Source organism: Narcine bancroftii, chromosome 2 (genome assembly GCF_036971445.1).
Source record: "Narcine bancroftii isolate sNarBan1 chromosome 2, sNarBan1.hap1, whole genome shotgun sequence".
In the NCBI taxonomy this organism is placed as follows: domain Eukaryota; kingdom Metazoa; phylum Chordata; class Chondrichthyes; order Torpediniformes; family Narcinidae; genus Narcine; species Narcine bancroftii.
In genome coordinates, this window is record NC_091470.1 from 100,400,938 (window position 1) to 100,414,767 (window position 13,830).

Here is a 13,830-nt window from a genome sequence, read left to right on the forward strand (position 1 = left end):
TTATGCCTTCAGACCCTGAGGTTTCCAGAACATTCGAAGAGAATGCTTCATATAAGTACATATTTCTTAGAACTCTTGGGATTTGTTAATCAGGGTCTCTTACCCAATAGTTAATAGTCTTTTACTACCATACAAAGAGCTGTTGTTCTTCATCAACCTTGCTGAATTATCAAAACATGCCATGGAATGTTCTCTATGATATTACAGTCAAATCCCCATTCTCCAGCACTCAGTCAAACGGAAACTCAAACAACTGGCAAAAGTGTCAAGGAAATAAATAAATACATTTTAAAATAAATAAAGTTTAAAATTGTACAAGTAAATGTTCTCTGAAGCAACACACAACCCCTTGGGAGCAAACATATAGCCAGCGGAGTGCTCTGGTCGTGCCCAGCCTGCAGCAGCTGTTTGAACAAAGTTTCAATGAAGTTGTGTTTGAATAAAATGGCAGATGGAGAGCTGATCGAAGCTGCTCGCTGCTGGGGCCACTCTGCCAAGCTATCTCCCTATCTTTGCCTAATGAGAGTATTTATTTTTATTAGTATGCTGGCAACACTTCATCTTTAAACTTAGGGTAAGGGTGGGGAGAGGTTAATTACAGCACTGGCAAATGGGGTTCGAATTTAAAGGAAGGTGCACTGAGGGTCTGAACGGGACACAGTCAGTGCAAGGGGAGGGGGGGTTCATTATGATGGTGACACAATTAACGTAGTAAGTTATGGGAATTAGCTGAACTTTATTTCATTTTGTGAACTTTGCATAATTTAAGACTAAATACTGATTTAAAAAAAAATTACAATTTACACTGTCTTTTCAACGGTGTATTCTTAATGCAGGTTAGGCATTGGAAGATGGGTCTCATTCAATTGGAAATTTTGCATATCTGACACCTGTGATCTCCGTAGGTGCCGGATAACAGGGATTTTACTGTATTTTAGCTACTACTTTATAACTTCCATTCACACGACAGGACAATGTCAATAGCAAACATGGCATCAGAGTAAAATGCTGCATGATGCTTAACGTCGCACATGGATTCAAAATAAAGTCCTTACTCTTTAAGCGCTCTTGCTTTTTATCACTCTTCGTGTTGGAGAAAGTGGATCTGAGCTGAATTGGACTTGGTTGTGTTCAATATTAACCTATTTTCCACTGGCACCTTAACCCAGGAATTAACTGGGTCAGGGACCAGTGGAAAAGGGACCAGTCAGCCCGTTGGTCTCAAATGACTTCATTTTGCGTTGTGGATTAACCACTCATATCAGCTGATGGTGGCGTGCTGATAAAACCAGTGGAAAAGGGACAGGAGAAAGTCACCCATTTCCAGTTGAATGTAGAACACTCCGATCCCCAGGGATGAGTTGTGTCCCGGTTAAGGGTGACCCAGTGGAAACGGCGCAAAGGGCTTCTTATCCCGGGACACTGCACAGCCTATTAACTGGGATGCCAGTGGAAAAGGTACTATCAATGCCCATGGGCCATACCTTAGCAAGAGTTCCTCTGAACTGCAGAGGAGTGAACTGGCACCAGAAAGATTTATTCTGGCAAATTGAAAATAAAATTGCACAGCGACTTTCAAACTGGGTCACTTTGACTTGCTTCCAGTCGGATTAGAAGTTCAGTTCTATTGCTACGATGCTGTGATAGTACAGATCTATCACCAATGTACATAGTGTATATAGTTACTGTATCTAGACTGTGCTTACAGCGATTGGCTGAGAGCTAAGCCACACTTATTGTCTGGGCCTTAAAGGGTTGTGTCCCTAGCCAGGTCGGATCATTCCGGACTGGTCGGCCACCTGTGAAGAGCTACGTCTTTTGCTAATAAAAGCCTTGGTTTGGATCAACAAGTCTTTGGTTCTTTCGACGAGCTCTACAGATGCTCACCAGTGCTGGTTACAAACCAGGTAAAGGTAAAAGTTATGGCCACTTTGGACATGACGACATAACCACACAACCGTTTAAAAGCCTGAATCACGGGCTTGACGCATTCTGATGTCATCATTCACTGATGTCACATGGCTGCTTCGATGCCTTCTGGGAGTTGTAGTGCTGCCATAGCGCCACTACAGGTTCCATTATTGTCACGTAATACTACATATAGAATATAACCTACATGGAATGCTTTAACTTTGATCTATTGTAAGGCAGGCAGTCCAGCACCCCTCCCAGAGACTTGCAGTCCCCGGTGTTCCTGGGAAGTCTCCCCTCCAAGTATTAACCAGTCCTGTGCCTGCTTAGCTTCTGAGATCAGACAATCCCAGGTGTATTCAGCCTATTAAGTTGGAAGGAAGTACGAGTCAAATTAATAATGAATGGGGAGACACCTATTCTCTTGCTGCCTTAAGTGCAAGAGAATTTTCTTTTCCACCCACAGCACAGTAGAAGCTGATTCCGACCATTTAAACCCGAATTATACCCAAGTTAACCTACAACCATGTACGTTTTGGATGGTGGAGGTGGGGGGGGGGGGGGGAACACACGGGACTGGAACACCTGGAGGAAACCCGTGTGGGAATGGGGAGAGCAGACAGCTCCTTACAGATGGTGACAGATTCATACCCGGGCTGCCAGCGCTGTAATAACGTTGTGCTAACCGCTATGTGACAGAATTGGCAAAAACGAACTGAAAAAAAAAAGCAATAGAATAGGAAAAGAGGTTTAATGAGGATGTAAGAGGGACGAAGCATTAAATATCATCTCTCTCCACTTTGTTTTGAGAATTATAAGAACCAAAGTTCAGCAACCCTTTCATCTACCTCTTGAAGACCATTCTGCGACAAGACTCAGTCCTGGACACACTTTGGGTGAGTAAAGACCATGGAGATTTGCCAGAATTTGTTCTGGATGATTTTCCCATGATATGAGTATTATGAAAAAATCCATATTGAGCTGTAATTCACATCAGTGCTGTAAAACATCGTATCGCAAGTTTCAAAATTTGCTGTAAGGTAACAGGCCCCTCTGGCCCATGAGCCCGAGCTGCCTTAGTTAACCCCTGTTCGTGGGAGGAAACCCACGCAGACACGGGGAGAAGGTACAGACTTCTTACAGTCAGCGGTAGATTCAAACCTGGGTCGCTGGTGTTGCAACAGCGTTGAGAGGCATTTTCGTGATATTTAAATATTGCAGAACTAGAAATGCATAAAAATTAGGCCAATTTTCAGGCTCAGTTTTCAGTGGGTGAAAGGTTTCTGCGTACTGACGCCCTGAAGTGAGACAAATTTGACTGTATTTGCTACGTTGTTGGGTCAAGACTCACAAGTCACCAGTGGACTGCTTGTGATGGGTGACAATACCAAGCTGTATCAATGAACAACACAGCATGGAAACTGGCCCATCAGCTACTGAGGCATCTCTGACCATCAAGCACCAAATTTTACATTCATCCGCTTTAAATGATTTTATTTTCAACACATTTCCATCAACCCCCACCCAGATTCTATCTGCACACCGAGAGACCCCTGTTAGCTGGAATTCAAACAAATGGCTTTTGTTTTTTGGTGGGGGTGTGGGGGGCGCGGAGGAAATAAATAAATAGACATTAAATAAATAAAAATCTCTGAAGTAACACGTAAATCTTTGGTGAAGACGGGAGCAAACATTCAGCCAGCGGAGGGCTTTGGTTGGGCTTTGCTCGTAACAGCTGTTTGAATAAAGTTGTGTGAAACAGCAATGGCGTCGCCCAGGGTGAAGAGCTGTTTGATGCCACTTGCCGTTGGGGTGAATCCCTTAAAGTGTCTCCTTATTCCTGCTTAGTGAGTCGCCCCGGTCAGAGGGTTTATCTGTAAACTTGGGGGAGGGGGGGTTAATTATCTATAATGTTATTGATATTCTTTTGGGTGGCTCTGTGAAGAATGTGACTGAAAATAAAGTAAAATGCTTTAAACTTTATATATTAATGCAGGTGAAGTTTGTTCAGTGTTGGTACAATGTGATATTTTTGTCTTTGAAACTGTTTATTCTTAATTCAGGTGTATTAAACATTGTAAGAGTAAGTCTCAAGCAACTGGAAAATTTGCTTATCATGTATCTACCAATCCCCGTAGGTGCCGAATACCTGGGGTTTTACTGTAGTAGGTCTGTTAACCTACCAAACCACAAATGTTTGAGACCTGGGAGGAAATCAGAGCACCCAGGGGGTGCACGGGGAGAATGTGCAAACTTCACACACAGGCAGCACGAGAGGTCAGAGCTGACCTGGATGTTGGAGCTGAGAGAGAGAGAGAGAGAGAGAGAGAGAGAGAGAGAGAGAGAGAGAAATGATCAGCTGCACCATTGTAAAAACTCAAAATGCTGGAGAATTTCAGCAGGTAAAGCAACATCCTTTATGTAGCAAAGGTAGAGATACATCACCGATGTTTTGGGCTTGAGCCCTGGCTCAAGGTATGAGAAAAGGCCGACAGGGACAGCAGCAATGAGGGGGATTGTCCCTTACCTCCGTTCTCCTCCTATCACCTCTTGCCTTTGCCATTCTCCCTTTAACCCCCCCCCCCCACCTCCTTTGTTCTGACGCCTGCTGGCATTTTCTCATACTTTGATGAAGGGATCAAGCCCAAAATGTCAGTGATGTATCTTTACCTTTGCAACGGAAAGGAGCTGTTTGACCTGCTGAGGTTCTCCAGTATTTTGTGTTTTTTTAACTTCAACCACGGTGTCTACAGAATTTTGTGATTTACACCTGCCCCATTGTATTGCCCTCAACACATATTTATTGTATCCTGCTGTTCAGGGATATTATTTGCATTTCAATGGCACTGCTTCCCACAAATTTGATTCCCAATCCATCAAACTACTCATTTGACCCTGTCTCAGATGGTCTGGAGTATTTTTCCCCAAATCTGCGCTGCCAAAATGGATATCTATTCCCTGCATCTTACCTAAAACTCCATCCCATACCTACCGACTATCCTCTGACCCAGACACTTTTGGATCGAAGCAAATGACCTTACACAGGGCTTCAAGCTCCATATTCTATTCATCACCAAGATTGCATACTTCCCAACACTGCCAGTATGACCCTCCACATTCCTAGAGGCACTGAAATCTGTGATGGTACCTCAATGTCACAGATGTGTTTTTTTTAAACCGTGCACAAGTTCCAACTTATCTAAAGCTCTACTGCGGCTAATATATGCAAAGTTAAACAAGATGCTGGGGTTGAGTGGAATACGCAACCATGCTGGAGAAACTCAGCAGGTCAAACAGAGTCCTTTATGGTGTTCTGTAAAGATACAGACCCAACGTTTCGGACTTGAGCCCTTCATCAAGGTATGAATAAAATGTAGGCAGGTGCCTGAACAAAATGGTGCGGGGAAGGGGCAGTCAGGTGGATAAGGGAGCGAGGGCACACCGGTAAACAGAAGGGGGGTGGCTTTGTGAATGATAGAGGTATGGGGGTGAAGAGCTGGAGGATAGAGGAGACCGACATCTCTGGTTTCTATAAGGCCATTCCCCACTCTTCCCCATCCCTCTGGCTTCTTTCCTCTAGCTCTCCACCTCCTTCAGTTCAACACCACCCCTCCCCCGTTTGCTGGTGTACCCTCCCTCCCTTATCCGCCTATTACCTCCTGTCTGTTGGCCTGTGCTCCTCCCCCTGCCTCTGCCACCATTTTGATTGGGTGCCTTGCTGCATTTGGCTAATACCTTGATGAAGGGCTCAAGCCTGAAATGTTGGTTATGGATCTTTATCTTTGCTATATAAAGTACTGTACCCTGTTTGGTGCACTGAGTTAATCCAGCATTGTGTCTTTACCTCAACCATGATATCTGAAGACTTTCATGTTTTACACCAATGTTTTGGACCTGGGCCTGTTGTCCGATGTTCACTGGCTACTGGAATTCAAGCAACCAGCAAACAAAATCATGGAAGATAAATAGGTAAAAGATACGGAAGTTTAAAATTGGCACACCTCACCATTACTTCACCAATCACACAACACACAACCTTAAGCAACCAGAAAATTAATGTATCTGGCACCTACCAATCGCTATAGGTGCCGAACTCCCTGGGTTATGCTAAGCCTTTTTGACTTTCAGTTCTGCTAATCTCCACTGGCCCAGTTTCCCAATCTACACAACTTAAAATGCTTGCTTTCCAATCTTTTTACAGTCATTTTTCTCACTGGAGCTGCAACCATAACTGATTCATTGAACTCCAGCCCCACCCTCTACACATTCCCAGGGGTTATTTGGCCCATTTACAAACAGAACTTTCACCGATCAAAGTTCATGATGCCATTGGTGTGTTGGGTCCAGGAAAGTGACCTCTGACACCCCAACGATCACTGGGTCGTACACCTCTGGTTTTCCCTTCCTGGAGTCAACAACCAGCTCCTTGGTTTAGGTGAAATTGAGTGCGAGGTGTAAATTTGGACAATCAGCACGGTTACAGGCTCTTTCAGCCCACGAGCCTAATTGCACCCAATTGACCTACAACCCTGGTGTGTTTTGAACGGTGGGAGGAAACCGGAGCCCCCAGAGGAAACCTGCCCAGACACGGGTGGAACATACAAACTCCTTACAGACAGCGCCGGATTTGAACTCGCTCGCTGGTGCTGTAACAGTGTTGCGCTAACCGCTATGTTAACTGTGTTGCCCATTGTCGTTGGTGCACTAGGTTTTCAATCTCCCTCCTGTATGCTGACTCAATGCCTCTGTTACACAACCCACTACCGTGGTATCGTTAGCTAATTTATAGATGGTGTTGCCAGACTGAGCCACACAGTCACATGTGTCTCGCCTGCAGAGTTGTTATGATGTATGTACTCTTAAACCCTTCTCTGTTAACCATTCTTTTGGATAGATTCCCCTAATTTGGTTCATTTTCAACTGTCTGAAGAAGATTTTAGATTTCAGATTTATGGTCAGAGTACATGCATGACATCACATACGACCCTGAGATTCTTTTTCCTGTGGGCGAGGCAGAATTACCACCTATTGGCAGTGCAAAAAAAAACTGTGCACAGGTAAACAAATAAAGAAATTGAACAAACTGACTGTACAATGAAGGTAGAAAAAAGCCCAATAACGGGCAAAAGGAAGAGTCCTTAAATGAATCCCTGATTGAGTTTGTCATTGAGGAGTCTGATAGTGGAGGGGTAGCAGCTGGTCCTGAACCTGGTGGTGCGAGTCTTGTGGTGGTAGCAGTGAGAACAGAGTGTGTGCTGTGTGGTGTCAATCCTTGATGATCGCTGCTGCTCTCCGACGGCAGTGCTCCCTGTAGATGTTCTGGATGGTGGGGAGGGTTTTGCCTGAGATGCCCTGGGCTGTGTCCACTACCTTTTGCAGGGCTTTACTTAAGGCGCATTGATGCCCCCACACTCCCTTCCATTAAAAGTCTTCTTAAAGTCTTTTCTGTTAACCATTCTTTCGGTAAGATTCCTTTACCATGTTCATTCTCATCTGTCTGAAGCACCTTGCTCACATTTAAATTTTTATTGTTTCCTTTCTCTGTTTTAACATGGGAATCAATTGTGCAGGTGTACTGGCCTCAAAGTTATAGGAGATTAAACCTGCTGATGTAGATTTTTGGTTTAGCATTTCATAATAGTTGACCTGATGGTTTACAGGTTGCAGAATCAATTTATATAAAGGTAAGATTTATGTCAAATTCTGCAAGCAGGAAACTCCAGTAGGAGCTTTTGGGACTTGGATCATGATATTGACTGACTGCCAGAAAGATCCGGATCTGGCCTGACTTGTGAACACAGATGGAACAGATCAGGTCATACAGTTCCTTCATTAAAACAACCTGTATGCCATTGCAAACAAAAAAGAGTGATTCAGTTTCATCTGTAGTGAATATGTTTCCTTGTGCACCTTAAGATGGTTGAAATTTTCTACTTTCAGGTCATCTTTTAAATTTTTAAATTTTGACATAAGTTTTAAATTTCGGCCCAATTACTTTACAACCCCGGTACGTTTTGAATTGTGGGAGAAAACCAGGACACCTGGAGGAAACCCATGCTGGCACGAGGAGAACGTTCAAACTCCTTAAAGTCAGCGCCGGATTTGATCCATGGTTGAACCCCAGTCACTGGAACCGTAACAGCGTTGTGCTAATCACCTAACTAACTGTGCTGCCCCAATCTTAGTCCTGAAGCTAAAATATTAAAACAATTTCCAAAATTGAGTTTGATCTATAGTTGCATTTGGAATAATTTAGATACTATCTTAAAGTTTCAATGCTTCAAATTTCCCACCATTTCCTGGCATTCCTCACAACTCCAATGACCTGGCTTCAATCCTGAGTTCCTGTGCTGATTATGTGGAGTTTGCATGGTCTTCCTGTTATGAGGCGGGTTTCCCCCTGTTTGATGCTGGTAGGCTATTTGGTCACTGTATATTACCCGGAGTGTAGGCGGCATGTAGACTCAGGTACATTTGATGAGGGCATGAGAAAGTAGAGGTGACAGGTGTCAGGGAATGGAATTGATGAGAATGTTCTCAGACTTAATCGTGATGCCCAGGCAATATGCCAAGTAGCCTCCTTCTAGATCGTTAGACAGATGGGCATTAATAACACTTTTCCAGATAATTAATAGATTGTTATTATTGATACCTAAAATTATACGAGTTAGGTTATCAATAAATTCAACAAGCACAAAGGATATTGCTAACATCTTGCCTAATACTGTTAATCGTATTTGTATCATCATTCAGGTGCCTTGCCATTCGGCATGAGTGATCATGTCTCTCCATTCCCAGTTGTTGCCTCCCCTCTTCTACGGCAAAGGCTCCATCTTTGAGCTGAGACCACCGTCGATGTTGAGTTCATGATTGTACAAGGGGAAAAAATACTGAAGTGGTTTCCTGTTGACTGCTTCAGATACAGTGTCTGCACTGGACGAGTAACTCTGGCCATTGATCAGCAGATTCATCTGCCCAGCATTTTCAGTCATGCAGCCATAAATTTGTAGAATCTGCTTGCAATCCTTGGCTTCACGTGACCCTGATTGGGAGGCTAAACAGGTCCGACTCCTTGCCCAGGGGTGACCCGTAGGCTATGGGCCTTAGGAGTGCCTTACACCTACCTCCTTTTGCTGAGCAATTATGCAACATCAACACTGGATTTGTGAGCCTTAACTAATTGGTCATGGAACAACTGTCACCAATGAGTATTCTTGGGTCTCTGGTCCTTTAGAAGTGCACAAATGTTTCTGGAGCAACTGAGGTTAATTTACATCATGTATAACTAACAGCCTCATCCCCACCCCCCACCCAAATTCATTGTTATCCAACATCGCTCAAATGCATAACCTCAGGAGGCTGAATGGGATATTTCTGACTTTATAATTCGTAATCTGCTTCATGACTCTTACTGTAACCTATCCAATTCTACGCTGGATTCCCCGCTGTCCACCTGGTAGATTATAGGCTTTTTACAGTTAAACTTTTACAGTTTAAATTTTATTTACAGCACGGTCGTAGCCAATTCCGGCCACTTAAACCCGTGCTGTCCAATTTACACCCAAATTAACCTACAACCCTGTATATCTTGGAGGTAACTGGAGCACCCAGAGAAAATGTATGCAGAGACAGGGAGAATGTACAATCTCCCTAAAGACAGCGCTGGATTCTAACCTGAGTTGCTGGTGCTATAATAGCGTCATGCTATCCGCTACACTAGTTGTTATTCCCCAGAATAGGAAGGCAAAAAAAAAAAATCCTCTGGATTTTATTTTAAACAGTGACTTTTGGATAGTGTTTCTTTGTGGGAATAGGTATGGTCAAGGTTAGGTACTGTTGTAAAGTTGGCTATGAATTGACCAGTCCATAGTTTAGTTCACTAATGAAGATGAATAATTTGGAAAAGGTATAATAATTTTGATCTTTAACCTGGTTGTCTTTATTCCTCAGTGCCAAACTCAACAGTTACGCCACCAGAATCTCCTCCACCCAGCGACTCCCTGGGTTCATCCTATTCCATTAATGGTCTTCTTGGGATTGTACAATCCAGCAATGAAACCAAGAGGAAACTGGCTGAAAGTAAGAAACTGGACTCTTGTGAAATAGTGCTGAATCTCCTGTAAATCTCAGACTGATCGCAAACCAATGTTTATATTTTAGATGCTTGTCAAAAATCATTCTGTGTACAGATGGTCCCCGATTTACGGTGGTCTGACTTACGGTTTTTCCAAGTTACGATTGTTCGAATCCATACTTTAGATTTTGAGTTCTGATGTGTCCCCGCGCTTGCGATATGCGGCACACTAGTCTCTTGCGATGCTGACTCAACCCTGTGTATTCAACATTTAATTCTAAAAAAAATGGTAGGTGCAGAATTCTTCTTTGAGTTAAATTTTTTTTGATTTATGATGGGAGCGCTGGAATGTGGCCCCATTGTAAGTCGGTGGGGGGGGGGGGGCACCCGCACATGATTTCTTCATGAAGAATCAGAATTGGATTTATCATCATGAATATCTGTCACAAAATTTGTTGTTTTGCGGCGGTCGCCATCGTCATGGCGATCCCTCATGGTCGAGGGTGATGGGCGTTGTTCCGTTGATCCACAGGGCGAAGACGACTGTGCGTGCATTCGTTTAATGTGTACATCATGTTGATCTCCAAGAAGTACGCGATACTTCACAAAGCGACCAGTAATACAGTGCAGATTTGCTGTAGGTTACAATTCCGTAAATGCAAATTAAATAATTAGTGCCAAAAAAAAAGTGAGGTGGTGAAAATAGATCCATTGTCCATTTAGAAATCTGGTGGCGTGGGGGAAAGAAGCTGTTTTTGTAATGTTGAGTGTGTGTCTTTAGGCTCCAGCACCTCCTTCCTGATAGTAACAGTGAGAGAGAGATTCAATTTATTGTCATTGTTTAGTAAAACTCACAACAAAACATCACAGATCTCAGTATGCAGTTAGAAAACTCCTAAAAGTCCAGTTCTACACGATTAATTACTAGATTTTAGACACCAAGTCAGCTTGCAACGGATGTTAAAATGTCTGTCATTCGTATGGCAAAGAATGCTTCCCCTAATCTCGGAAGCTGCTGCGGATTACACGAGCCACCATCACAAGTCAGGTTCAGTGACTCCCCACTGACGTTAAGGAGAGTATGCACCGTGCAGTCACAGTTCATGGAGCTTCCCGACCTTTGGCATCAGCCACCTCGTGGGCCAGACAAAGCAACCTCCAGACCTCTATAGTCACCACAAGGTCCAGGAGGAAAGGGCATGGCCTGAGTGGTGAGGGTCCTCTTTTTTTTTAAATTTTTTATTTTTCACACCATAAATCACATTAGCCATGATATACACTTTTTCTTTTTCACACATATACAGTGACTTTTTCTCCCCCCCCTCCCTCCTCCCAAGCCACCCCCCCACCCCCCCCCCTCATCCATTTTAGGTATACAATCTAGGTTGCATTAAACCCGTCAGACAATGTTGTCATTCAACAAAAATACACCAGAAATTCTACTGAGTCCATTCTTTTCTTTCCTTCTCCTTCCATCAACTTAGGTAATGTTTGTCCCCGGTAGGTTTTCGCTATTGTATTTAATGTAAGGCTCCCATATTTGTTCGAATATTTCAATATTATTTCTTAAACTATATGTTATTTTTTCTAATGGAATACATTTATTCATTTCTATATACCATTGTTGTATTTTCAAATTATCTTCCAATTTCCAGGTTGACATAATACATTTTTTTGCTACGGCTAGGGCTATCTTAATAAATCTTTTTTGTGCATCCTCCAAATCAATTCCAAATTCTTTGTTTTTTATGTTACTTAGGAGAAAGATCTCTGGATTCTTTGGTATATTGTTTTCTGTTATTTTATTTAATATCTGATTGAGATCTTCCCAAAATTTTTCTACTCTCTCACATGTCCAGATTGCATGAATTGTTGTTCCCATTTCTTTTTTTACATCGAAAACATCTATCAGATACTGTTGGGTCCCATTTATTTAACTTTTGAGGTGTAATGTATAGTCTGTGTAGCCAGTTATATTGTATCATACGTAGCCTCGTATTTATTGTATTTCTCATCGTTCCAGAACATAAGTTCTCCCATGTTTCCTTTTTTATCTTTATATTTAAATCTTGTTCCCATTTTTGTTTAGTTTTACCATTTGTTTCCTCATTCTCCTTTTCTTACAGTTTAATATACATATTTGTTATAAATCTTTTGATTAACATTGTATCTGTAATCACATATTCAAGGTTACTTCCCTCTGGCAAACTCAAATTCCTTCCTAATTTATCCTTCAAGTAGGATCTCAGTTGGTAATATGCCAGCGCTGTATCTCCAGTTATATTGTACTTATCTCTCATTTGTTCAAAGGATAAGAATCTACTTCCTGAAAAACAATTTTCTATTCTTTTAATCCCTTTTTTTCCCATTCTCTAAAGGAAAGGTTATCAATTGTAAAAGGGAGTAGCTTATTTTGCGTCAATATTAGTTTTGGTAATTGGTAATTTGTTTTATTTCTTTCTACCTGAATCTTCTTCCAAATATTGAGGAGATGATGTAATACTGGAGAAGTTCTATGTTGTACCAATTTTTCATCCCATTTATATAATATGTGTTCAGGTATCTTTTCCCCTATTTTATCTAATTCTAATCTCGTCCAGTCTGGTTTTTCCCTTGTTTGATAAAAGTCTGATAGGTATCTTAATTGTGCGGCTCTATAATAATTTTTAAAGTTTGGCAATTGTAAGCCTCCTTGTTTATACCATTCTGTTAATTTATCTAGTGCTATCCTCGGTTTCCCCCCTCTCCATAAAAATTTCCTTATTATTTTCTTTAACTCTTTGAAGAATTTTTCTGTCAGTTGTATTGGCAATGCCTGAAATAAGTACAATATCCTTGGAAAAATGTTCATTTTAATACAGTTTATCCTTCCTATTAGTGTTAGTGGTAGATCTTTCCAATGCTCTAAATCATCCTGTAATTTTTTAATTAGTGGATTATAATTGAGTTTTTATAATTGGCCTAGATTTTTGTTTATTTGTACACCTAGGTATCTTATTGCCTGCATTTGCCATCTGAATGGAGATTCCTTCTTAAATTTTGAGAAATCCGCATTATTCATAGGCATTGCTTCACTTTTATTTACGTTTATCTTGTAACCCGACACTTCTCCATATTCCTTCAATTTCTTATATAATTCTTTTATTGATAGTTCTGGTTCTGTGAAGTACACTATAACATCATCCGCAAATAGACTGATTTTATATTCCTTGTCTTTTATTTTTATTCCTTTTATATTATTATCTATTCTTATCAATTCTGCTAGTGGTTCTATAGCTAGCGCAAACAATAAAGGTGATAGTGGGCATCCCTGCCGCGTTGACCTGCTTAAGTTAAATTGCTTTGATACATGTCCATTTACTGTCACTTTCGCTAACGGTCCCTTATATAATGCTTTAATCCAATTAATATACTTCTCCGGTAAACTGAATTTTTGCAATACTTTGAACAAATAATTCCATTCTACTCTGTCGAAGGCCTTCTCTACGTCTAAAGCAACTGCTACTGCAGGTGCTTTATTTCCTTGTACTGCATGAATTAAGTTAATAAATTTACAAATATTGTCTGTTGTGCGTCTTTTTTTGATAAATCCAGTTTGGTCTAAATTTACCATTTTCGGTACCTGTTCTGCTAATCTGTTTGCTAATAGTTTAGCTATTATCTTATAATCTGTGTTTAGCAAAGATATTGGTCTATATGACGCTGGTGAGAGTGGATCTTTCCCTTGTTTTAGTATTACTGTAATTATTGCTGTTTTACATGAATCTGGTAAGCTTTGTGTTTCATCAATCTGGTTGATTACATCCAGGAGGGGCGGAATTAATAAATCTTTAAATGTTTTGTAG

General features: G+C 41.5%; 1 protein-coding gene across 3 annotated transcripts in view; it reads left to right on the plus strand.

Moving 5' to 3' along the window:
* The window catches only part of pax8 (paired box 8), a 55,985-nt gene that overhangs the window by 24,766 nt on the left and 17,389 nt on the right, over window positions 1-13,830 (plus strand). For all 3 annotated transcript variants that reach the window (XM_069917705.1, XM_069917706.1, XM_069917707.1), the window contains 2 exons: window positions 2,722-2,807; window positions 9,862-9,990. In XM_069917705.1, the coding sequence (XP_069773806.1) occupies window positions 2,722-2,807; window positions 9,862-9,990 (215 nt within the window). The remainder of the gene's footprint in view (window positions 1-2,721; window positions 2,808-9,861; window positions 9,991-13,830) is intronic.